General features: G+C 39.8%; 1 protein-coding gene across 6 annotated transcripts; it reads left to right on the forward strand.

The window, feature by feature from the left end:
• Window positions 1-10,720: 10,720 nt before the first annotated feature.
• STEAP2 (STEAP2 metalloreductase) lies at window positions 10,721-26,247 on the forward strand. 6 transcript variants are annotated; one of them, XM_015620006.2, is made up of 5 exons: window positions 10,721-10,785; window positions 15,080-15,601; window positions 17,283-17,810; window positions 19,391-19,555; window positions 25,708-26,247. In XM_015620006.2, the coding sequence occupies exons 2-5, from the start codon at window positions 15,110-15,112 to the stop codon at window positions 25,990-25,992; spliced, it is 1,470 nt and encodes a 489-aa protein (XP_015475492.1). In that variant the 5' UTR covers window positions 10,721-10,785; window positions 15,080-15,109; the 3' UTR covers window positions 25,993-26,247. The 6 variants fall into 6 exon arrangements, with proteins under 6 accessions (XP_015475492.1, XP_033367728.1, XP_015475494.1 ...); XM_033511837.1 differs by lacking the exon at window positions 10,721-10,785 and adding an exon at window positions 11,069-11,202; XM_015620008.3 differs by lacking the exon at window positions 10,721-10,785 and adding an exon at window positions 22,764-22,882 and having other exon boundaries at window positions 11,233-15,601; window positions 25,708-25,793.
• The last annotated feature ends 657 nt before the right edge of the window (window positions 26,248-26,904 follow it).

Genomic DNA, 26,904 nt, shown 5'->3' on the forward strand with positions numbered 1-26,904 from the left:
TGAGTTGTTTCGTATTTTTTGTTTCTTTTTATGTATATTTCATCTTCATAGCATGGAAGTATATTACTGAGATAAATATGCTATGTCTTTGACTTGGTTAAAGATGCGTAGTCTCTGTGGGACTTGCAGAATACTACCACTGCTACTGATAGAAGTATTTGGTTGGTAAACTTCATGGTTTTGGGCTCGCTACTAAAAAAGAAGTGAAGCAAAAGTGGAAATTTTTAAACTGGATGGTCAAATTTGTAGTTTGCAGTCATGTACAGTCTTTATATACATGCTTACAAATTATTGTTGAATGTACTCAACTGAAAAATAATTTTCCACCTGAATATCTCCATTACTTGGAATGCTGAGAAGTATCTTATTGCTGGACTTACAGGAATGGCCATATAATCCACCTCTAATTGTTTCTGCTTTATTTTTTCAGTCCAGTGACTCATATATAAAAATGAATGGCACTTCTGTCTTGCCTGTACCTGTGCATGTACCAGAGTAACTTCTGAACAGTGCATCTCATTCATTCAATAATATTCTAAATATATCGCAGGAAATCCTTAAAAAGAAAATAAACAGGAAACTGGAACTGGAAAAAAACAAGTTGCTTTCAGAGCTCCTCAAGTATCTCTGCTACTTTAGTTTAGAAATCTAACAGTTGTTAGACATCACCCATAATTAAAATAATGATGCCATTCTTCTAATTTCCAATAGACTTTGTACATCTTTATTTATTCACATAATTTTTTTCACATCTTTATTTATTCCTTGGTAATTAATGGCAGACCAAAGTGTATTCTGGAACAATGAAGATAGGCAAAGAGGCATCAACATGGAAGTAGAAGGAACAGGACAACTGGAGATCTGTGAAAAAGAGGAAAGGACACATTGCAAGCACTCGGATTTTCTTATGAAAGAGTAAAGGAGCCCAATGCATGTTAAAGGATAAAAATATGTAGATGGAGGATACTGACTGAGATCAATGAGCATCATTAAGTTAGGAAGGAATAGAAATCCTTAGTAAGAGAGATGGGTAAATGGAGGACAACAATGACTGGTGGGAGAGTCTGAAGACACTGAAGTGAATCCTTGAAACACAGGGGATGGGAGGGTTGGTTATCCACATGGAGCTGGGAAATGGAATGAATAAATACAAAGGGCCCAGGTATGTGTAGAGTTTGACCTGCAGAACCTATTAAGTTGCAAACATTTCTCCAACCCTGAAATACCATTTGATGCATTTCTGGGGAAATCTGTTCAAAATCTGCTGATACAAATGAAAACCAGCAAGGTTTTAAGTGGGTCAGTGACATACCATTTCTGAAGTTTGGGGACCGAGTCATAGATACTGCTCCACTTTTCATAATGATATATATATAAACTGAGTTAGTTTCAAATAACAGCAGAGGTTGCTGTTTTATCTGGTAAAGTGTACATTGTGCTAAACAAAGGAAAACTCTCATGAAAGACACAATGAAAATAAAGCAGTCTTAAACATTACTTATGCAAAATAAGGAACCAACTAAACCAGACTTAGATGGTGCATTACACTATATTCAGAAAATTCTTAAGAACTTTAGTTTTATCTTTGTACTGATACCACTAGTCTACTTCAAGTATTAAATAATTTAGTTCTTGCAGAGGCAAAATTCCCAGTGAAATCAATGGGACTTTTACTTAGCTATTTAGAGTAAGATTTGTCCCCTACAGTCACTGAAATACTTCATATTTTCGCTATCTTTGATGCAATTACCAATAACTTTTTCACCTCCTCTTGTGTTTGGGATGGACTCTATGCTGCCATGTACCTTCTATCGAGGCAGCTTTTATCATGTGAACAGCAATAAAATTTGTTACCATTTTTTATTATCAGCCTGCCCTGAAACACTCCATATCACAACACAGCAGCTGAGCCATGCAACGTCACAGTTCTATTCAGCCCTGTTTAACATACTTTCTCAGTTATTCCTTAGCACCTCCGCCCTGGTTACAGAGAAGGAGCTTGGTGGCCTTGCTCAGTGGTTTATTCTATACCACAAAGGTCATTGCTGGGAGCTGGTTTCAGCAGGAAAAGTTGGGGTGCTGGAACCAGGGATGCACCTGGCTTGCCCCAGCAAGAGGGGCTGTCACCATTAACCCTGCAGACCTCATCCCTCTGCCACTCAGACTTCCCTTCCTGTTTTCTCTGGACCACAACCATGGACCTGTGGTGCTGATGGGACACCTGTGAAGTGCAAACGAGCCAGGAGTCCAGGCAGCATGGAGTCAGAACTATGGGAAGCGTCAGCCATCTCGGGGTTTTGTTCCTGGTGGTAAATAGCCCTTTGTGGGTAAAACATCTTCTCTTTTGCATACTTTTGTTGTTAATAAGAACCGCTGTTATTGTGGTGCATTTCTTATTCCATTGCTTGGCTTTTAATAAATTGCTATTTCAATGAATATTCTGTGCTTTATTGTCCCTCCCTTACCAGAAAGGGCAGGGGAAAGGGAGTGGCATATTTGGAGTGTAGTTCCCTGCACCAGCACAACATCCCTGGAAACTCTTCCACATAATTGAGTTCTAACCTTTCTGATACCAAAGTGCTAAAAACATAAGGGAAAATTGGTGGTGGGGAATGCTAATGGTGAGGAAGAGAAAATTATGTACATAGGGTAAATAGGAATGAGATACACTTAGCTACTAGATGAGGTGAAGGTGAGTGAATGAAGCAGGGGGAAACTGTGAGCCTACAGAAAGTTTGGGATATGGAAGGGGGGTATAATTTAATTATAATTTAATGCCCCCCTTCCCTCAGTTTTCACATTCTATTCCAAACTTATCCTTCTTGATGCCTCTCCCCACCTTAGATCCCTCTCTAAACATCCCACAGTAAGCCTTGCACATTCTTACAGTATCCCTAAAATAGCCAATAATAATTTTCAGGTAATTATTTTTCCCTTGCATATCAAGTCTCACATCTCTTTGAAAAAACACTCCTTCAGTTAACAATGTATTCAGGGGAAAGAGTTTCCTCCTGATGACCCTGGCAGTTTTCACCCCAGTGACAATGATCTGTCATTCCCCTTGGATAGTCTTGGCAGTAGGCAATTGGCTTCTTTTTCATTGATCAGCTAGCTGGGCTTCCTTCACCTGTTATTGCTCCTCTGAGCCTGTTGGGTCTTTGTTTTTGCCACAATTAGCCTTTGATAATTTAATCAAATTTAATCAAAATTTAAGCATTACAGAGAAGTGCTCCTCACATGAGCAGAGTGTGGAACAGCTGCATTACAGGAAGAGACTAAAAAGGTGGGGAAGCTCTTCAAATGAAAGGGGAGAAGGTAGAAGGGGATTAAATAAAGATTTACAAAATATTGAAGACAGTGGGCAAGATAAGCACAGAACTATTTTTAACCAAATCTACCTTACCAGGAATAGAGGGGATTCAATAGAAATAGTACTAAATCAGTTTACAATTTATTAAGAATGTGCATCTTTTGCAGTGAACAAATTCTGGACCTTGCTGCCACAGAGGGCTGTGGAGGCAAACAGAATCAGCAGGTTCAAAAGGAGGTTAGACAAACCCAGAAACAACAGCCCCTAAAGCAATACCAAAAGGGCTTTGTAGGTATGTAGCCTATGACATCACTAGGGTAAATATGGATTTGGGAGGAGAGTACAAAATACAGTGCCCAAAATTGCACACTCTCCTTAAACAGCATTTTGTTTTGCTGCTCTTGAACATGTATTAGTGGGTTAGATAGGCTATTGGTCTGACCAAGTATGGTTTCTAATGTTCCCTTAGAGCAACAGTAAATCATTCAGACTAATACATTCCTGTAAGTTACGTGGTTGGAAAACAAATATGTTAGGAATGACCAATTCTAAATAAAAAGCTATTGCTTTGATAGTGAAAAATTACTTAACTCTTAAGATCTGTAGCAATTCTTTGGTCTCAGTTCATATCTGTGGAATTAACTACATAATTATTGATAGGACTGGGAATTCAATTAGTATTTAATTGCTCTATAAACATACAGATTTTCCTTTTACAGTGCTAAGTTGCTACTGAATTATGGTTTCATTTTTGTTTGTCAGGAAATATTTTACAGAGCCAGCACAATCCTATTCAGTGAAACAAAATATTCAGAATCAATCAACTGAAGACCTAATCCATGACAAGGTACATATAATAATTAGATTACAAATACTTTACTTATTAAATATTCTTTACATTTTCACCACCATAATGATATATAATACACAGTGTAGTACCACACCAGTATAGACTGAGGACTGACATGTTGAAAAGCATCTCTGAAGAAAAGGACCTGGGGGTCCTGGTGGACAATGAGCTGTCATGAACCAGCAGTGCCCTTGTGGCCTTGCAGATCAATGGTATCCTGGGGTGCATTAAGAAGAGCAGTTCCAGCATTTCCAGGGAGGTGATCCTGCCCCTCTACTGAGCCCTTGTGAGGCCACATCTGGAGTGTTGTGTCCAGTTCTGTACTCATCAGAATGAGGAAGAAATGGAGCTCCTGGGGTGGGTGCAGCAGAGGAGAACGAAGATGACTGGGGGACAAGAGCATCTCTCTTATAAGGAAAGCCTGGGAGAACTGAGTCTGTTCAACCTTGAAAAGAGGCAGCTGAGAGGGGACCTCACCAGTGTTTATGAGTATCTGAAGGGAGGGGGTCAAGAGGATGGACCAGGCTCTTCTCAGTGGTGCCAAGCAATAGGACAAGAGGCAACAGAGAGAAACCAGTGCACAGGAAGTTTCACATGAATATGAGGAAGAACTTCTTAACTGTGCAGGTGACTGAGCACTGGAACAGATTGTCCAGAGAGAGTGTGGAGTCCCTCACTGGAGATATTAAAGAACCATCTGGACACAATCCTGTGCCAAGTGTTCCAGGATAATCCTGCATGGGTAGGGTGGTTGGGCCAGATGACCCACTGTGATCCCTTCCAACCTGAAACATTTTATAATCTTGATTTTCACTTCTCTTCTGCTCTTAAGAAAAATCTGTGGTCTTCATCTTTGTGAAGGAAATTTGAAATCAGAGAGCTAAAAAAGTAAAACACATTAGTCTTAGGCTGTTAAAGGTGGCCAAGACACAACCCAGCCTATACTTTCTACTCAGCTACTGTGTCTTGTGGCCAAGACACAATCCAACCTATGCTTTCCTCAGGTACTTTAGTATTCAGGCAAGTATCAGTGTCATTTGAATAAGTTTTTCAATTTTGCAATATCCACACTTCACTAGGAAGGAGGGTACGTCTGTTGTTGGTTAAGAAGTTAACTGACTGAAAGCTTTGGTCTGGATGCAATTGTTTGCATTAGAAAAATAATATATTTTTCCCCTGACTTTGGGTCAAATAATTATTGCAGGCATAAGGTCACACTTTTAGAACCTACTGTCTATTTTTGTATTTCGTAGATACCTTTTAAGATAAGCAGGCACAAATGAGGAAAAAAAAAATCTGACCTTCTGTTACTTACACCACAAAGCAAATGTTGTTTCAAGTGGAAAGGTCACACATGACTTTGTTCTCCACATGAATCCAAGAACAAAGGTCCTGAAACCCCTCAACTGGGCATCACAATAGATATGGAAAACCATAGTCAGAGAAATCTAGGAAAGACTTCCTTCCTTCCTTCAACTTCTTTCTGGTAAATAAAATTAATCAGATAGATCATAAAATCTGAAACATTCCAAAATTTTTTACTTGGACTGCCTTAGAAATAGAAGTGCAAACCTGGATTTTATTTTTTTTTCTTGTGTTGGGGAAAGAGGAGGGGAAAGAGTAGTCCTCTACTTTAGGTGAATCACCCTTATTTTGTAATTTTTCTTGGGAAGAAAGATACCTTGTCTTGTTCCACATGACTTGCCAGTATTTCTCAACTATAGTTTATTAAATGTGCTCTAGAAAGGCATTTATCCTCTTTCCTTCATTCCTTCTTTTTTTTACTCTCTTTTTTTTCTTTTCCTTTTTCTTTACTATATTCTTCTCTCTTTCTCAAAAGAGTTTCTACATGGTTTTAGTTTTTTCAGTTTGTGCTTCTTTCCTTGCTTTTGATAGTGATACCTGGACAATTACTAAAATTAAAAGGGGACATCACAAATTGATGAAATCCAACAAGAAAAGGAAGAGACTTTGGTTGAGGTGTTTACCATTTATTTTTGTTCTTCTTTTAATTGGTAGTAAGGTGGTGGTATTTTTAATAATCTATTTATTTCAACAAAATCCCCCCTTTTTCTCAAGTAAACAATAACCTCTCTCTCAGATCCATTTCATCCTTACAAAGAATGGGTAAAAAGTATAAGTTTTATTTTTAGAGTAATTGCAGGCTGCCATAAGAAAAAATGGTCTAAACGTTCCTGGCTGGGAAACACTGTATTTTTCTGCTAGGTTATAAAATTAGCTGTGTGAGCACAGTATGCCAAAAGATTATTCTATTTGATTTTGTTGCCCTGATAGGAAGCAAAATTTTATGTGTTTGTTTTCACTCTCTTGCCACAAGGAAATCCCCAGGGCTTTGCTTTCCTATTGCCAAGAGGAAGAACCAGAATACCTGTTCTATTTGCCATTTGGAAAGTCCTTTGTTTTGTTCTATTCCATAAAGGAAGAAATAATAATGTTTCCCTGGATTTTGCTAAAATAAAATAAAAAAAAACTGCTAAGATAAAATAATCTCCTACTTTAACAGATTGTTTAAGGTAGTAATTTAACAGGGTGTCTGAGGAGTGCACTGACCATAGATCTTGGTACATAATATGCGAGAACTGTAACTATCCAATTTCATCCTCTTACTACAGACACATAGTCCAATTTTGCTGAGAGCTTAAGTATATAAAAGGTATTTATATACCCTTGCTCTCATGCTAATTTCCATGTAATACAGGGCCCTCTAAGCTTTTCCTGTTTGAACAGATCAGTTGCAAAGCAATGGAAGGAAGGCTGTGGTTGTTTTAGTCCCAAATTCAAAGAAGAATTTTCAAACTGCAAAACCTCAAAGAGGTAGAAGGAAAACATAAGAACAAATTAAATCCATCATACTGCCTTTATTTTAATTTTTAAATGTACTAGATACCAAGTTAGTGGTGTCTGTTCAACAGCCTGGTAAATGACCATGTCTCAAGAGTTCCGTCATTTACCCCTGTGCCAAAGGCTGAAGACAGATAGGTTTGCAGATAGCAAGAGGAGAAACAACTGGAGGAAAAAAATAACAGTAGAGGAGAAATGACACTGAATGATATCCATGGGGTTGTGGGTCAGGAATGAAGGACCAGGATCAGAGCTGGTATACCCTACATAATGCAGGCTGGAGGACAGAATCTGTGATGTTTTCTGATGAAAATGTAGCTAGAGAGCACTCACAAGGCCAAACAGCTGCTCAAGAAACAGGTAACAAACCATGCACTGTTAATCATATACCCATGTAAGAAAAAAGCTCCCTATTTTTTAAAAGAATCAACATGGATCTAATGATCATCTCCTAAAGGTCGGCGTCTTCAGTTCAAGACTTTATGCTGCAATAATAATGTTTAAAAAAATCCCACAGGATAGCAATGACAAACATTCCAATTTGCAGCCTTCTTATTAAGGCTTTAATTCACATAAATTAAGAAATACAAGAAATATAAGACTATGACTGCTCTGATTTTGTTTAATTCATTGTCATTTTGAGGCACATGACTCAAGTGCCCATTGTCATGTAAATATTTCTCTGGTAACAGGAATCACATAATGTAGCACATAAAGAGAATCAGCCACAAATAATGCAGGAAAGAACATTCTGCTTTTTTGTTTTGATGTATTTGTTGACTGGACTAAAATTTTTGAGCTCATACTATTGTACCTGTACTGGCTACGAAAAAACAAGCCTGTGATAACAACTTTTCAATCAATAGCAAGGGAGAATATTAGAACAAGAAAATGAAGAGCTGGAATGCCAGTTCTCACCATGGAAAGCAACAGTTCAGTTCTGAGTGGTCTGTCAATGGATTCACCTTTTCATTTTGTGTGGAGTAGCAACTCAGTCCTCAGTGTCTGGGAGCTGAAAACACAGTTTGGAAAAGCAAGTAATACAATTTCCATGCACCTGTTTACTAAATAAAAAACACTTTAAAATATATGTTTTCAACATCAAGAAAATTTTTTTTTTTAATAATTGTGGAGGGGAATTAATGGATTCTGAACTACAACAGAAAAGTGTCACCGTCATCTTTTCAAATTCTACAGCATGGTTGTCATAATTATATATGGAAACAAATGTTTATATTAATTGCATGGTTAATCTTGCTGAAGTCCTTGGTTAATACATTATAGAAACAAGTCAGTCTGCACACACAGAAGATTAAAACTGTTAGTTTCAGTGTCATCATATGGCTTCTTTTCAATCACCTGTGCATTCATTAGTTTTTACTGCAACATGAGAGACATTTTCATGCAAGTTGGTCAGTTTGAAATGCATTAAAAACAAAGAATTGAGGATTATATCTTGTTACATACACAGCATAGCTTAATGAAAGGTAGAATTTTTTAGGTAAATCAGAAGATGTTAAAATCAGAAGCCATTCTTTTTCAGGGAAAAGCTCCATTTGTCTTCAACTGGGAATTCCCATGTAGAACAAGACAGAATTCAGATCTTGAGGCTCAGCTTTCCTTGTGTATGTCTGAACCATGTGTTTCTCATTTTAAGTAACACTGAAATTGGAGCACAACTCCCATCTACACAGAATATACTGGGTACACAGGAAACATGGGGAATGACCACTAACCAAACCTGGGAAGCTGTTCTGGGCTGCAGGGACACCCAACACCCCCTTATAATTAATTTTTCATGAGAAAGGTGGTGAAAAGCAGGAATAAGTTGCCCAGAGAGGTGGTGGGTGCCCCATCATTGGAAACATTCAGTCAGGCTGAACAGAGATCTGAAAAAACAGATCTACTGGAAGATGTTCATGCTCATTGCAAGGGTGTTGGACTCTGTGACCTTTAAGGGTCCCTTCCAACAGTGCCATTCTGTGGCACATAATGGGACAGCCCTGCACGCTTCTGCCAAGAGAGAAGGAAAGGTGGCTGGTGAGGGGTTCCTGCTGAAGAATGGCTTGGGCCAGGACAGCCAAGGCGGTGCAGGGCCTGGGAAGTACATTTTGTCCTCCAGGCCATGAGCTCACTTGGGAGCAGGCCAGTTGCTTACAGCTGCACCCCGGGTCCAGCTCTGCCTGTGCTGGGGGTGTTGTGCAGGCCAGAAGGGCTGGGGCTGGAGCACAGTGACAGTGGTCAAAGCTGAGGGCACCACGGGGCCATGCTCAGCCCTCTTTCCCTACACCGACCCCATGTGTGTTGCAGTTTGTTTATTTAATTTTGTTAAGCACATGTTAAGATTGTTGGTACATTCCTGTTTCCCCCTTGTTGTTGTGTAATAGTTTAGCCCTAGTTGTCAATATTGTTAACCCCTCCCCTTTTTCCTGAAAGTTCCCTGTCAGTTGTCTTAACCCTGCCCCATCTCCCCTATCCATCATTGTAAACCCCACCTCTCCTTCCAGCTCCTTCTGTGTATTTCATCCCTTCTTCGATAAGTTATTGGTTACTATGTTGTTATCCCGCCCCCTTTGTATCCCCATTGGTCCCCAATATTGTAATCTCCTCCCCTTACTCCTCCCTCTGCGATCCCTGATTGGACCCTGAATTGTGCCCACCCCTGAATAAAACCCGATGCACAGACGTGCTCGGGGCTCTTTCACCTCCTCCATCGTGACAGCTCGTGCCTTTGCCTCTGTTCCCTTTGCCCTAATAAATTTGTTCGTAGGAAGTGCATCAGACTGAGCCTCCTCTGTCCTTTTGTCACAACCCACAACGCCTGAGCTAGCAGAGCCCGGCAGGGGTCAGAGCTCTGTAGGTTCAGCAGTGGGATCACATTTCCCCTGCGGTTCCCCACTCCTGGCCGCTGCCCATGCCGGAGTGGTGGTGCAGAGCTAGCCCAAACCTCCGGTGCGGCTGAGGAACGGCGTCACGTGTGCTGTCACAGATCACAGAAACACAGAATTGTTAAGGTTAGAAGGGAGATCACCTAACCAACACCTGTCAAGGCAGGGTAACCTGGAGCAGGTTACACAGGAAAGCATCCAGGTGCGTTTTGAATGTCTCCAGAGTCAGACTCCACAACCTCCCTGGGCAACCAGTGCTCTGCAACTCTCAATGTGAAATAGTTTTTCTTCATGTTGAGGTGGTAATTTTTGAGTTTTAATTTATGGCAATTGCTCCTTGTCCTGTTGCTGGGCACCACTGAAAAGAACCTGGTACCCCCCTCTTGACACCTGTCTTTGAAATACTCATATGCATTGATGAGGCTCCCTGTCAGTCTTCTCTTCTCCAGGCTAAATGGGCCTAGCTACCAGAGTCTCTCCTCATAAGAGAGATGCTCCAGATCCCTAATCATCTTTGTTGTGTCCCCTGGACCCCCTCCAGTAGTTTTTCTTGCACTGATGAGCCCAGAATGGACTCAGCACTCCAGATGTGGCCTCACCAAGGCCGAACAGAGGGGGAAGATCACCTACTGGCCACACTTCCCGATGCATCCCAGGATACCATTGGCCCTCCTTGACAGAGGCCACACTTGCCGGCTCCTGATTAACTCGTCACCCACCAAGGTTCCTACACCGTGCGGAGCCGCGGTGGCGGGGCGGCCGCAGGGGGCGGGTCTCAGCGGCAGGAGAGGCGCCGCCTCCTCGCCCGCCCGGCACTGCGGGCCCGAGTGCGAGGAGGAGCAGCGGCGGCGCGGTGCTCCGGCGGGCGGGCGGAGGTGAGCGGCGCCGGGCCGGGGCGGGACGGGCCCCATCCCCGCCGGGCGCTCCTCGGCGCAGCCGCCGCCCGCGGGGCTCTCTCTGCCGCCCAGCGCTGCGGCTGCCCCCGTCTCTGGGCAGGCTCTGGTGGTGCCGGCGAACCACGGAGCGGTGCGGCCCGGTCTCGGGCAGCCGCGGGGGCGCTCCGATACCTGGCGGGGCCGGCCAGCCCCCGCCCCGCGGCGGGCGGGCCTGGCAGCGCCGGCCCGGCTCTGCCCGTCACGGGCGGTGTTGTCGTTGCAGCTGGATATGCCGGCCCGGACCGGGGCCCCGCCGAGCTGCTCCGGGCTGGATCTCCGCACCGCGCTGCCGGCCCGCCCGGGGAGCAGCGGCCCGCGCCCGGCCTCCCGCCAGCCCCGCGCCTCAGCCCGCGCCCCGTAAGTGCCCGCCCCAGCGGGGGGTCACCGATGCAGCGGTTCGGTTCTCTCCTCCCGTAGTTATTTTTCAAGAGCAGTTTCTCACATGTGTCCCCATCTGTCTGACATAGCTCTGTGATGTTCCCTTAGCTCATTTAAGCATATGTCAAATCTATGTCACTTCTATTAATTTTTATAACCCAGAAATCAGTTAGTTCGTAAAAGAAGGTTAGTTTTGTTGAAATCTGTTCCTGAGCAACCCACCTCAGCAGCTTTTTATCATCTGCTTCCCATTTATTTACTGATTGATTGCACAATAACGGTGAAAAATCTGTCCAGGTGCTGAAGTTAGGCTAACAAGTCTTTGTTTTCCTTAGTCGTTATCCCTTCTTTTAGCAATATGTGCTAGTCTGCCTGTCATGTCGTCTGCTAAGTTCTGAAGATGCCACTTTGGTCGGCATTTTAAGCATCAAGGGCTGATTTCACAAGTGTCTGCTGACTTGAGAATCTTTATCTTATCTTTAACTTTATCCTTTACTCTTAACTTACCTTTTCCGCTTTGACCTCTCAGTCTCTTTCCCAATAGAAGGAATTTCTGTAAATACCAATTCACAGTTAACTTTTCTGCTAAGGGCTGAAATAAAGAAGACACATAATAATTTGTCTTACTTTGTATAACTCGTTCCTTTTCCTCTGAAGTTAAAAACCTTGCCTTCTGTCTTTTGTCTTTTTATTGTATTCATGGAACTTTTACTTGTTGCCATTTATGTTCTTCACTGGTTACAAACTCACTTCTCTACCATCCTTGTTCTGATTTTCCCCTACATGATAGCACTGTCTCTTTGTCTTTTTATAGTGCTCCTTAGCCATGCTCACAATTTCTTTATTTTTTTAAATCTTGTGTGATTTTTCACTTCAGGAAAGCTCTCCTGTTGCAGTTAAAAGAGTCTTATATGCTCTTGCCTCTGAATTGCAGTTGTGCATTTAATATAGTCTGTTTCAGTAACTGCTGGCTCTCTGTTCTTGTACCTCTCTTAGATTACTTGTCTGAAGGTCATGTCAGCCTGTTCCCGGAGGGTTTTTATGAAGTCTGTTAGTTTGATTCTGTTACTCGCATCGTATTTTCCTTAGAACAGGCAGTGAGAAACATTGGCCAGCAGGCCAAATTCAGCTCACCAGAGCAATTAATCATGTCCAAGTCCTGTGTCCCCACTCTCCCCAGGATCCTTTGGACTAAACTGAAAGTAGGCTGCAGCATGGTTAAATGGTACTGGAAAGCCCATTTCCTTATGGTGGTTCCTTTTCAACCTCAAAGTTTTGCAGAATATTCTGGTTACATGGTATGAACTGCACTGTCACATGGCAAAAGCATACATGTTCTGTCATATCCAGTTACATCTCTTATCTCATTATATATTCTCACTATGTTCCTGGGTGCAAACCCATCCTGATACAGGAAATACTGGTAATTTGGTCATGTGTTAAAGGTCACATGGTAAGGAAAAAGTCAATGATTTTTTGAGTGCATGCATAAAAATCTTTGTGTTCTGCCTCTGCCAGAAGGATTCACTGTTAGAATATTTCCTTAGAAACTATTTTAGTGGTCACTTTCACATATTGCATTCTGTCTTCAACTTCTCAGTCTAGTTTCAGTGAGTTTATATCTTTTACTCAAAGCTGAAATGAAAAGTGCCCATTCTTCTAGTAGCTTCCTCTAATTTCTGAAACACAAAGCTGCTTTTAATTGTGGGAGGTTGTTCACCACACATGCTGTATTAGTAGCCAATGGCTGCTTAATATTTCTCACTGATTATTAATTACCATCATATCAGCTCTTAGATGGTGGCTCAGGAAGAGGTTCTGTGTGGGCTGTTGTTCATTGTTCTCAAGACAGCAACCTTCTTTTTGCTACTTCTTAGCCTGCCTCTCCTCATTGACTCCTTAATTTTCAGAATTTATTCCTGTTCTACAATTATATTGGCTTAGCCTGCAAGACTTTGGTAATAGAATGGGGAGGAGTGCTGTAGGGGTGGTTTCTGTGAGAAGCTGCAGGACTCTTAGCCTGTGTCTAATGGGGTCAGTGTCAGCTGGACCATGGCTGGCCAGGGCCCAGCTCATCAGCAATGGTGGCAGCACCTCTTGGGTAACATAGGTAAGAAGGGGGAAAAAAGGTAATTGCAGCTGCAGAAGAGAGGGTGAGACCATGTGAGAGAAACAACTTACATAGACATCAACAACATGGACACTAAAGCCATTGAAGAGGAAGGAGGAGGAGGCACCCTAAGCACTGGATTAGACATTCCCCTGCAGTCTGTAGTGCAGCCCGTGAGGTTCATGGTATAGCTGAGATCCAGCTGCAACTGTAGCCTGTGGGAAGGACTTACACTGAAGTATGTAGGGGACTCTCCTGTGGGAGGAAACTCATGCTGGTGTGGGAGAAAGACTTCTCTCCCTGAGGAGGAAGCGGCAGCAGAAACAGCATGCGATGAACTGACCGTAACATCTATTCCCTGTCTCCCTGTGCTGCAGAGGGGGAGGAAGCAGAGAACTGGGAATAAAGTTAAGCCCAGGAAGAAGCTTACTGGGGTGAGGGGAGGGTGTTTCTTTAGGATTTATTTTATTTCTCATTATCCTGCTTTGATTTTGATGGTAATATTCAGTTAATTTCCCCAAGTATGGTTTGCCTCTGGTGGTAATTGGTGAGTGATCTCTCCCTGCCCTTAACTCAGGAGCCTTTTGTGATATTTTCTCTCCTCAGCCCAGCTGAGGAGAGGAGTGGTAGAACAACACCTTTTTGGACACCTGGCCTTCAACCAGGGTAAGCCCCCCACAATGATGCAGAACCACCTAGGTCATAACGCTGGTTTGTGTGAAGACATCCCTCCTGAGGGTTGTTTTGTTGGTTTTTAATGTCTTTGTTAGAGCGTTATTGCAGTTCTTTGACCAAGGATATAGCAGTATTTATTTTTTTTTCAGCTTCTGTTCTTATTCAAAACATCCCTTACTTCACTGAATTTGAGTCCTAAAATTATCTTCCCTTTTGTTATTGCGTGAAAGCTGTCTCTTCCTGCCATTAGCTTTTTATGGAAGGCTGTCCCATGTGTTTGTCTCCAGGATTTATCTTACTTGCCTGGATAGAAAATTGTGTTAAGCATATTTGTGACTCATGGCCTTGAATCCTTTACCCTTGCATCCACAGTTAATCCTTGCCAAACCAAGCAGCCTGACCTAGAAATGTCATTAGTGATCTCATGACTAGGTCTTGATAAATTTCTTTGGTTTTGCCATTGGATCCACATGGACAGCCCATTTTCCAGGCTGACAGGTGAGTATGTCAGATGGATGTTTGTCATGGTATTATGACATTTGCAGCTTTGAGACTTTTCCATCTTCTCCTTCATGGCCGGCAGAGGCTATCCCAGTAATAACCTGCATAAACTTTTAATGGAATTCAGCTTCTATGTACTCGCTGATCTCATGCTGATCACAGGCCAGTGCTCTCTACAGTCTACTGTTTTCCAATTTTCTTTGCATGTTTCTACTCATTATTCTATAGACCATTAGTTTCAGGAGTACAAAGTTAACTTGTGGTCCGGTATTCCAGGGCAGTGGAAGGTAAGAAATAGGAGAAGATGAAAAAAATGTTGTTTACTTAAGTAACTATTATTGTAGTGCTTAAAATACTTTGTTTCTTGTTTCTCCTTCTATTGGTGACGTACTGCGAGACAAAATTAATTAGCACTTACTTAAGGAGAAAATATAATATGAAACTTAGAGCCAAAGATTTGCTTCCAGAGGTGTTAATAGATTTTGAGGTCTCATAAAATTATATGATGCTGATTTTTTCCTTCTGTTGTTTTTTTTCCTTTTTCTTCTCTTTCCTTTTTTTTCCCTAAAGAAATCACTGTAGGTTTGGTGTCTTTGAAGTATGGAATCAATCTCTATGATGGGGAGTCCCAAGAACCTCAATGAAACTTTTCTACCAAATGTTGCAAATGGCATCAAGGATGCCACTAAGGTCACAATAGGCATCATTGGAAGTGGAGACTTCGCTAAGTCATTGACAATCAGACTTATCAGATGTGGGTACCACGTGGTCGTAGGGAGCAGAAACCCTAAACACGCTGCTGACTTTTTTCCCCATGTGGTTGATGTCACTCACCATGAAGATGCAGTAGCTAAAACAAACATCATTTTTGTAGCCATACACAGAGAGCATTACATCTCTTTGTGGGATCTCAAACATTTACTTGCTGGTAAAATTCTGATTGATGTCAGCAATAATACAAGAGTAGACCAATATCCAGACTCCAATGCAGAGTATTTGGCATCACTTTTTCCTGATTCCCTAATTGTCAAAGGATTCAATGTCATTTCAGCTTGGTCACTGCAGTTAGGACCAAAGGATGCCAGCAGACAGGTAAATGTTTTTATTATATTAATTTAACTTATTTGTAAAATGAAAGTGACAGGAACTGAATGTAACAGCCAGAACTCAGGAGATGTAAATTCCCTGACTTAACATCCCTAAAATGTTGGACCTTTAGCTTAAATTTTAGTAGCCAATAAAACCTTCAGAGTTTAGTTCATCCCACTGTAAGACAAATAAATTAAGTGGTCCAGTTTTTTCCCCTTATTGGCTGTTTTTCTTTAAAGATTGCAAAGAAAATGTGGACACTACCTTAGAATAAACACCACTCACCTTTCAGTGACTACAGACAGAGGAGAGGAGTTTAATGTTGTGTCTTAATGTTTCCCTTGGGACATAAGTTGATGTGTTTCCCTATGCTTTATACAAGGGTGGAGACAGTCTTTCCTGATGCATTTTAGTGGCAGAATTGGGGTGAACTATTGAACTATTGAAAGAGATGCACAGAAATCTCAGGTCCCAATCACAGAGCTCAAGAATCAGCTGTTCTAAAAATGGATGTGTTCAATGTAGCAGCACGGTAATTAAAATAAATTTTCTAGCTTTTAGAGTGCCCCAAAATCATAAATATGAGGGAACAGAAGGAAACACATACGTTTCTAAGTGATCATTCATTTAAACCAGCACTGCCTGTGAACATCATGTTCAAAGTCCTTCCCAGTATGTTCTGCAAATCTATCCTGCATACAGAAAATGCACCTTCATGGTTTTCATGTTTTGCTGAAGTGATATAAAGGATTTAAGCCTGTGCAAGCATCCAGTCCTTCATAGCTTTATGAAATCTGAGAAATACATAAGAAATAACTAACGTAACATGACTTCTGGAGACTAAATTGAGTCTTCTGGCACTTCAGGTAGATTTAAATGGAATGGAATTTATATGGAATTAGCATAATTTTAAAAATAACTTCACCATACTTCTTTCATCCCCTTTCAGAATAGCACTATACTAAAAGTAATTCACTTCAGTCAAAACAGATTATATGTCCTTCACTGCAGATGATTAGCAAATAGTGTTGGACAAACTATAGCCCATTGTAAATTTTAACAGAACCTTGAAGTACTTTATAGCCATACACTTCTTTCACTGTATGATAAGCTGGCCTTTAGAATAAGTTCTTATTTGGCTGCTAGTTTTTGTCTTTTCTGTTGAATGCTCAAATGTGAAATCTGTGCAAATCTGGGTTATGAAATTAAGCTGAAATTGTTACCCATGGAGAGAGATTACAGTGTTTGCTGCTTCTCATTCTGTGTATGCTATAGTTCTTTAAAGGTCATCATTCAAGATTCTTGTGTTTTTGAGGGATTTGGGATTTTCTGAAATGCTTTTAGCTGTTGCTGGAGTTAATCCAGTCCTGTAGACATTTCAGTATGCCAGGTTTCAGTGTAAAGATTACCAAGACAGCTCCTGTTACTAAATCCTAGAAAAAGCCAATTTTTTTTTGATTACTCTGTTGATAAATCAATGTGCATATTTGCACTTTGGCTAGATTTTTATGTGATTTTATTGTCATATTGATGATATAAGCTTGGATAAAGGATATAGTTTTAGTGGTTGTGTCATAGTTTTGATTTGGAAGCCCTTAAGGTTTTCGATGGGTTTTGCTGGTTTTTTGTTTAACTTTGAGTGTCTTTCTGTGACTACAGATAATTCCCTTGACTTTCCCAACAGGTCTATATATGCAGTAACAATGTTCAGGCTCGCCATCAAGTTATTGAGCTTGCCCGTCAGCTCGGTTTCATTCCTATTGATTTGGGGGCATTGTCATCTTCAAGGGAGATTGAAAACCTGCCTCTGCGACTGTTCACCCTGTGGAAGGGGCCTGTAGTGATTGCCATCAGTCTGGCAACATTTTTCTTCATCTATTCTTTTGTCAGAGATATCATCCATCCGTACATGAGAAATCAGCAGAGTGACTTTTACAAGATTCCCATTGAGATTGTGAACAAGACACTGCCAATTGTTGCTATCACTTTGCTTTCTCTAGTATATTTATCAGGACTTATTGCAGCTGCTTATCAGCTTTACTATGGCACGAAGTATCGGCGATTTCCTCCTTGGCTGGACAACTGGCTCCAGTGTCGAAAGCAGCTTGGACTGCTGAGTTTTTTCTTTGCAACAGTGCACGTGGTGTACAGCCTCTGCTTGCCTATGAGGAGATCGGAGCGCTACTTGTTCCTCAACATGGCATATCAACAAGTAAGGCAATCTTCAGTTCAAAGAATGCCTTGGCTGGGTACATAAAGCTCCTGAATGCAATTATTGGGTTTTTCTTAATCTGGTCTACTGCTTTTGGCACAAAATGTTATGGGTTATCTTATGCATAGGTTGTGCCAATTAAGAAATATCTGTGCGTTTTGCTGACCTTGTGGGTCAATCTGCAGTCAAGTTTGTGTGATAAGGGGAATCAAGGACATGTCCTACTGAAATTCCTGATAGCAATATACACAAGAAGAATGTAGGGTAAGAGCAACAGCAGGAAAATTCTGAGCTATGTTCTTTTCTATGTATACTTAAAACATGGGGGAAAGTATGTATATCTTAAGTGCATTTACAAATATTAAAAGTGTAAGGGTAGATACTGTAATCTTGCTAACAGATACTTCTGTGTTCCAAAAAGAAGATGCTGATATTTTTCAACATTTTGGACCAATGCTAAAAATATGTTATTCTCTTCAAATTCTGTGGATATCATCAGTTGCAGGCAATAGAAATTGACTCAGTTTCCAGGAAGAATTGATCTTGCATAACCCTGTAGCATTCTCCTACAAATTTGTCATCCTCTAGAAGAGGGTCTGATATTGCTGTCTGTCAGTGAGACCACTTATTGTAACCTTTGAAGAGGCAGAAAAGCAGCATTGCAGAAAAATGGCATCGTCATTCACCACATAAAATCTGTAGGAAAGAGTTGTGATAAAACAGAAAGAAAAAACAAATAAGGAAATAAAATGAAATGTAACAAATTAACAGGGAGTGTCACAAACTCTGAAAGAGCTCGCATCAAAAACTGAACTTGGGAGAAAGGAAGGGCAGAACTGTAACAGGCAGCAAGAAACAGTAATTCACACTTAAAATTAGTAATACTAAAAGATTCATTGGTACTTTTACTAAGAAATTATCTTCGTTCTGATGATACTGTAAAACTCTAACTTGCTAATATTTGCTAAAGGTGCACCTTTTTCAAGACACATCATATTGCAATGGTTCAGCTGGAAGTGAAAAAAAAAATTGAATATCTAACTTTCTTAGTTGTTTGTTTTTTCTGGTAAAGCTCTCCAGTGAGAACCATATTGGAAAAATGTGATGCCAATAGTAAAAGACAGAAACAAGCTTGGACTCAGCATAGAAAAGCTGAAGGAAATGATACTAAACTACTTTTAAATGTAACAGACAAAAAGAAATTGCAGGTTTATCTAACTTACATTACAGAATTTAAGTTTACTGAGTCTGAAGAACACAGCTCCTTTTTTACAGTGTATAAGAATGTGCAGAATTATCTGATTTTATAACAATATTGTTGTAAATGGTATATAATGTTACATTTTCTTTTAGCATGTCATCTAAATTTCCTTGTTGAACATATTTTTAATCTAGCAAGAGCCAATACCAGAAGTAAGGAAATAGCTGATTTTTTTCCAAGGAATGAGGAAACCTCTGAAACATTTGACCCCATTTTATAGTTGTCCTATGACTGTGAACTTTTAAGTCAGCAAAATAACTTCTGTTGGTATTTTTAATATTCTTTAGAATAAAGTTCTTCCATTCTACTCTTTCATCAGGTTCATGCAAATGTTGAAAATTCTTGGAATGAGGAAGAAGTGTGGCGAATTGAAATGTATATCTCTTTTGGAATAATGAGTCTTGGATTGCTTTCTTTGCTGGCAGTAACTTCCATCCCTTCAGTAAACAGTGCCTTAAACTGGAGGGAGTTCAGTTTTATTCAGGTATGTTAGTTTTTTAATAAGGGAGTTTTGGTGCTAACAAGAATTCTTTAATCACAATCATTAACAAAAGCTTGTTGCAATGTGACGAGCCTTTTTTCCCTTTGTCTCTGGGAATTCAATAAAAACAGAAATTACTCAGCAAATATGTTACTATGAAGGTACAATAAGCATTTCATGAGTGTTAGAACAGGACTTCTTGTTTTAAACTTCTTGATCTTAAATAACCAACATAGCTATGGCCAAATAGTTACTAATATTTTCCTTTTCTTTTCTTAGAATGTCTTGCTAAATTCAAATTAGACAAATTTGGACAAACCTCCTAAATGCATTGATACTGAATAGATACTTGTATAGGTAGATTCACACAGCTATTAAAATTGAAGACTTAATTTGCCCTGCAGGATTTTTATTACACAGCCCTCTGACAGCCATGGTGCCACTGAATAAGTTTTTCTTCCTGTCTGCTGTGGGACTTGACACAGCTCTCAACTGCGTTATTCCCATTAGCTGAAAATACCCACTAGTAAAATATGGAGCTTTCTTATTAACATCAGAGGCTTTTCAAGCCCTGGCACAACATATGCTGCCTTCCATCCTCAGGTAAATACCTAGAACATGCAGATCTAACCAGTATAAAATACTGAGAAATACAGGCTTTAATGAACAGCTCAATGCTTGCTCCTACACATAATTGCCAGTAGTTTTAGGAAGCAGTCAGGTATAAGAAATTTTACTAGCATTCAGGTGAAAATTCCTCTGTGTGCACAGTTTTGGGGTTTGTTACATTTTGTTTTCTGACTTTGGCTTTAGTATTGTAGTCTTAGCTCAGTCTTTTCTGATTAACATTTTTTTTTCAGCTTAGCCTAATAATGCTGAATTCTGAGTCCTGTTCACTTCAGAATGTGGTCACTGACTTTAAAGTTGAGGGCTTGGGTTGCGCTTCATAATTTTCAGACATTTTAAAGAGAGTGTTGCAGAACACTTACATGGCTGTAGTTATTTGAGGACTGTCTGTAATGTCTTCCCTTCCCTTATGATTTCCATTGCTGGAAAACTGCAGGTAGACCTACAGAAAGTTTGCTGAAATGTTTTTAAAAGTGGAGTTACCCTGACAGAACTGTTTATTCATGGTCATAGCTTTGAGCCTTCAGAGAGACTAAATACTCAAGTGTATTGTTACAACATCTCTGCCATCTGGAGTTCTCTGTGTGGGGACAATAGTGCTGCTGTTGGATGATATAAACCTTCAGTGCAAGAGGGAAAAATATGTGTTCACTAGTGAGTGACATGATGTCTTTATCCAGTAATAACTTCCAGCCACAAACACAGCATTTTTGTCTTATTTTTACTTACTCATATTTCCAAATTTTAGGCTTGTGTGACTGAGTCAAAACCCACACAATAATCACTGCATATTTACTGCAGTTATTTCCACTGTAAATTAAGTAAAAATATTTCCAAATATAAATACTTAAGAACTTTAATATCCCATCTGTCAGTATTTTGAGGAATTTGGGAATAAGTTGTTTGCTCTGGATGTATGTTAACTGCATTATGAGCACCAGATAACTGATATTGGTAATGAACTATGATCATTTGCAACTCTTAGCCACAAAAGTATTGAACTACTAAAAATTTCCTTAAAGTTAATGAACATTTAGTTTGGTATTAATTCTCAGGATGTAAATTATTTTTCATCTGGTTACCTGTCAAAAAAGTCTTCTTGCTTCAATCAGAAAACAGACTTTCAGTGATTGCTTACTAGAGCTGTATTTCTGTATAAGTTTCACTGTCCCCAGTATGCAAGGAGTACAGGTTAAACATTATAATACTTACTCTTTTATATTTTTCTTCTACTGAAGTGCAGTGCAATGAAGGAAAATTGAACTTAAATTTCTCATTCTTCTTTGAGTCACGAGACAAACAATGGAACTACTAACCTGTCATCCCATTGCTGCTTTTCTTTTCAGCTGGGAAAAGCAGTATGTCTCTAGCTTTAGTCCTGAATCTCAGATGATTAGCCACAATAGCTGCTGAACTTGTTTCACATCTGACAGACAAGGAATCAGGCACTTACCACACTCAGACAGTGTCCCAGCTCAGCACTTCACACTGCAAACAACACATTCTTGCTTGCCATCTTACTAAATAGTTTCATCAAAATAAGAGTCTGGCTTCTTCTAAATAGTTTTACCGCTACAACACACTCAGTCTTGAGTCCTACTAGGAAAATTTGAGGTTATTAAAATGTACAGTATAGACTAGCCTTATCCCAGTAGATCAAGCCCTAATCTCCCCAACCTATGGCAATTCAAACAGTCTTTGAACACAGTCTTCCTAATATACTCTAAAGAAACACCAGTTGTCAATATGTTTACACAGAAGTCATTGCTGTTGCTGGTATCCCAAATTATTTTGGAGATGCCTCCATCTTGCCTAGCCTGGTTTCAATCACAGGTGTCAGCAGGCCCAAAAGTTCCAGCATCCTTCACCAAGGGAAAAGGACTTGGAGGGGACAAGCAGTGCAGGCAGCGCTCCTTCGCTCATAGTATGCATATGAACAAAGTGAGATGTGAAAAGGTTTTAATAGTGCTAAAGGAAATTACTGTGTCAGTCCTAGAAGAAGCTAAGAGACCAGCAGAAAACAGGAATTGCTACAGTACAGAGCTGACCACTGTACAAAATGAAGGTCTGATTACTTCATTATTATTTGGAGAGAAACACTCATAATATTCAGATAGAGGAAACCACAGAATGAGACAGTGATGAAGAATTTTCTCAGTTGGAGATCCTAGATGATTGAAACTTAGTGAGAAAGTTTGCAGTCACCTTAACATAATTTAGAGCTTAAGTTTACTGAGAAAAGCAGCAGGGAAGAAAGCTGTGGCTGATAAACTAATGCAGCAGTTTTCTTAAATGCCACTTCAGTATTATTATTTTTCTCATCTAAATATATTTGGATAAGGAGCAAAGGAAGACATGGGCAAGAAACACAAAAGAATTGGTATTTTGTCAGAGCAGGCAGAATAAACAGCTTAAACCAAAATACTGTAAAAAGAATGAAAGACATTTATTGAAACCAGTGCTTGAGTGTTCACATAAAGTACAAGGAAATAGAGAATGTTGTCAGCAGGCTATGCCTTCAGTTTAGTGAGTAAACTGTAAATATATGATGTAAACATAAATGAATGCTGCTTTTGTTTTTCAGTCTAAGACTTCAAGTCCAGAACCCATCCTTTATAGTGGCAATAGACAGAGCAGACTTGTGTTGAAGGCTGAGCATCATGTTTTTTAGCAAAAAAACAACACAGATCTGCCATTTGAGTGGTAGGAAGCTGACTTTTTTGTTGATATTCCTTTTCTCTGCTAGCACAGTCCTAAAGCTTTTAGGAGGTAGCATGAGTAAAATATTTCTCATGTATACACTTTGAGGAAAGGCTGCCCTGCCTTGGTTCTCCCACAAGAATAGGATATCTTTTCCCCACAGTAAAGATGACTGAGGTCTGAGTATTCAGCGAGTTTATGGATAAGATTCCAGTCAGGAGTTACTACACAGTTTTTAAGTTTAGCAATAGCCTGTTACACAGAGAATCTGAAGTATATCTTGCATAGATGTAGAATTTAGAAAATATCTTTTATATATAAATTATATCAATTGCTTGGAACTACTCGACCATTGCAAATGTAGAAATTCCTGAAGCAGATTTGCCCCACAGCACATTATTGTCTTAAATGCATACACCTTGTTGGTAACATTTTAGGGGTTTTTCTCCTTCATCTTTCCCGCTCCTCTGACGTGTTAGTTCCTTTCTCAAACAATACCCGTTTGTCCAGTTTATCAGTAGCCTTGCCTGGGAATCTCCTGTATTGGCTAAAAGCTGACTTTGATCAGGAAGGAAAAGAAACGAAACAGGGAGGACTTAGAGAAAAGCTAAAAGATTTGAGAGTCCATAGGAAATGTGCTAATCTATTACTCAGCTTCCAGGAAACACAGTATTAGGGAAGATAAGGAAGCAAAGCAGCCAAAGATATTCTTCCACTTTCCGCGGCAGCCATCCTAAAGCCCAGGCAGAGGCATGCCGAGAAATAGAACTGATGTTGCTGCTCACTGCACTGTTCAATGTCAGTTTACCAGTGAAGAAACAGTATTGCTTCTTGCTGCTTTCAGAAGTCCTCTGCTCTTAAAGGAATTAACATCTGGAGCCTGGTAATGGTAATTAAGTGCCCAGCTGAAGAACATAGCATTAGTAGCTGACAGAAGCTATAGCAATGTCTTTGTTAGTTTTTTGGATGTGTGGTTGAAATTGTGCAGTACACACTAGCACATGCTCTACCAACACTTCAGAGAAGCATATGGCAGCTCTTCACAGGGCAAAAAAAGAGAATGTAATAAAAGTGCATCTTATATTTTTCTTGTCTTTTTGCTGTTAGTTTAAAGTATACTGATGTACTTCTAAATTTCTATTTTGACCATTGGATAGAGAGAAATATATAGATGTCTCAAAACTAGTGCTTGCAAATGGAATTAAAATAAGCACTAAAATAAAAATAATTGGAAATGACTGTATCATATTTCCCGTCTGTTTCTTTTTTCAAGAATTGTTGTATTTCTCATCAGTAATCCTGAAGAAGAAATGAGGGATATGATTCACTTGTGCCCTTCTCCCTGCTAGCAGTGAACAATGAGTTCAGGTCATACCACAAAAATCTCCAATAACATATTGAAACATCAGGTTTGATTGTATTGTTTGGTGTTCAAATTTCTTACCAGAAGTTCTGTTCAGATACTGCATATGCCATTTTCATATCCTCAAGTGTTTGTCTAAATGTTCTGTTTACTATGGGATATTTTGGGAGCAAATTGTTTTTTAAGAAAAAGTATGCAGCATATCTAAAGATTCACAAAATGGCTCTGAAACCACTGGCAAAAAGATAGATAAATATTGGAAAGTCAAAAACATGTACCAATCCCAAGAAATCAACAGAAATATTTTCCTTTTATACCATTTTACCTGTGAATCCTTGCAACTAGTATTAGCTCAGACATTCTTCTTGCCTTAGAGACTGCTAAATCTTGAAGTAGAAGGAATTAATTCTTTCACTGTGTGTTATAGACCCTTAGGCTGCATTTTTCTTTGCTTGTCTGTTTGCTGGAATTAGACCATACCTTGGTAGCCAGTTACCTTTCTTAATGCTCGTTCTCTGTTTCAATGATTTTCTGCAAATGTTTCCCAGCCAAGTTAATCATTACATCAGTTTTGGGCAGAATCAGTTTTTCATTTGATTACCACCAGAAGTCAAAGCATAGTAGTCTTATTTAATCATGGTTTGGGAAAGTTAGCAATGCGTTGTCAAAACTACAAAGCATTACAGCTACAGGGCCCTTAAAAAGGCAGATTCTCAGAAGTGGTGAGTGACCCCTATTAGCATCACCACCTGCAAGCTCTAGATTTATGTGCTGAGAGATTCTTCCTCTGCAAGCTGCTGTGGGAATCTTCTCTTTCACCTTTTATCCAGCACTGCCTGTTTATGGTAAACTGCAGCACTGCTTTGTGCTATTATGCCCAAGCCCTGCAGTTCAGATATTAACCAGTCAGCAACAACTGATGGAGAAGGTAAGGGCTGGTTTATGCTAACATCAGAAAAGTGGATGTAGGCCTTTGTGGGGCAGAAGTAAGCTGCACATCTCAGAGTGATAAAAATATGCGAGTTTAGGCCCAAATATTTTCCAACACAATTGCATTGTTCTGTAATAAGGAACCTTGGAAGTGATCTAGCCTCACAGTTAAGAAATAAGAAACTTAATTTCCAATCACAATGGATGTTGTTCTAGTAACTATACTGGATTTGTTCCTTATTGGCATCTCTAATCTGAAGTTGGCTTCCATTACTTAGAATTTGGGCAGGCATGGTTTCAGCTGTGACTAAGGCCTGTAGATGTTACCAGAGATACTCTGTAAATCAGTGTTCAGTTCTGTAATTTCAGAATGTGAACTTAAAACCATATATTGCTAATTTAATGTAGTGAATAGGTAAGAGATTTTAACTTGATATCTAATAGAAATGTTAAAACAGTGCAAACAATGTATTAGAGATGTCAGGTGAAGAACCAAATGCTATTATCTTCTTTTTCCTGTTTTCTCTTTCTTCAGTCTACACTTGGATACATTGCTCTGCTTATAAGTACTTTCCATGTACTGATTTATGGATGGAAGAGAGCTTTTGAAGAAGAGTATTACAGATTTTATACACCACCAAATTTTGTTCTTGCCCTTGTTCTGCCTTGTATTGTAATTCTTGGCAAGATTGTGTTACTTTTGCCATGTGTAAGTAGGAAACTGAGGAGAATTCGAAGAGGATGGGAGAAAAGCCATGTTATAGAAGAAGTAAGCGGATCTGTTCCTCATCTCTCCCCAGAAAGGATAACTGTAATGTGATGTTATTTGTTAACACTGTTGTACATGTTTGGGCTTTGGGTTTTTTGTCATAAATTTGCATTTTTAGGAGTTTAGTTAAGTAGGAGTCTTTGTAAAGTCTCTTGCTTGACATATAGTACAAGCTGTTAACCAAACTGTGAGAAGTTTATATCTAGAATACTACTTCTGATAGCTAGAAAAATATTTTTGTTTTGGATTACAGAGAGAGATGATTATGAAATAAAATTGTCTTTAATGTTCCTTTTCACAATTATATCACAATAGTATTTTATTAGAACCAAGCTTTACAGATATTTTTTTTACTTGGAGCATATGTGTCAGAGTGCTGTTTATTAATATGACATTTTCTGGGCAGTGTTTCTTCTATTAAAACCACATTTCTGTGTTAGTAAATTCAAAATATAAAGCAAATTATTTAGGAAATAAATAATAATCAGGGTTTATTTGTAATAATCACAGAATCACAGATGGTTTGAGTTGGAAGGGACCTTAAAGGTCAGTAAGTTCCAATGCCCTTGTCATAGGCCTTGACACCTTTCACTAGACCAAATTGCTCAAAGCCCCATCCAGCCAGGCCTTGAACATTTCCAGGGATGGGGCATCCACAGCTTCTCTGGGCAGCCTGTTCCACTGCCTCACTACCCTCACAGAATCTTCTAATATCTAATCTAAACCTAAGTTTTTTCAGTTTGGAGCCATTCTCCTCATCCTGTCACTACATGCTCTTGTAAAAAGTCCCTCTCCATCTTTCATGAAGATTTTCTTCAGGTACTGGAAAGCTGCAATTAGGTCACCCCTAAGCCATCCCTTCCAGGCTGCACAAACCAAATTCTCTCTGCCTTTCCTCACAGGAGAGGTTCCCCAGCCCTCTGATCACCTCGGTGCCCTGCTCTGGGCTCGCTCCAACAGCTC

Source organism: Parus major, chromosome 2 (genome assembly GCF_001522545.3).
Source record: "Parus major isolate Abel chromosome 2, Parus_major1.1, whole genome shotgun sequence".
In the NCBI taxonomy this organism is placed as follows: domain Eukaryota; kingdom Metazoa; phylum Chordata; class Aves; order Passeriformes; family Paridae; genus Parus; species Parus major.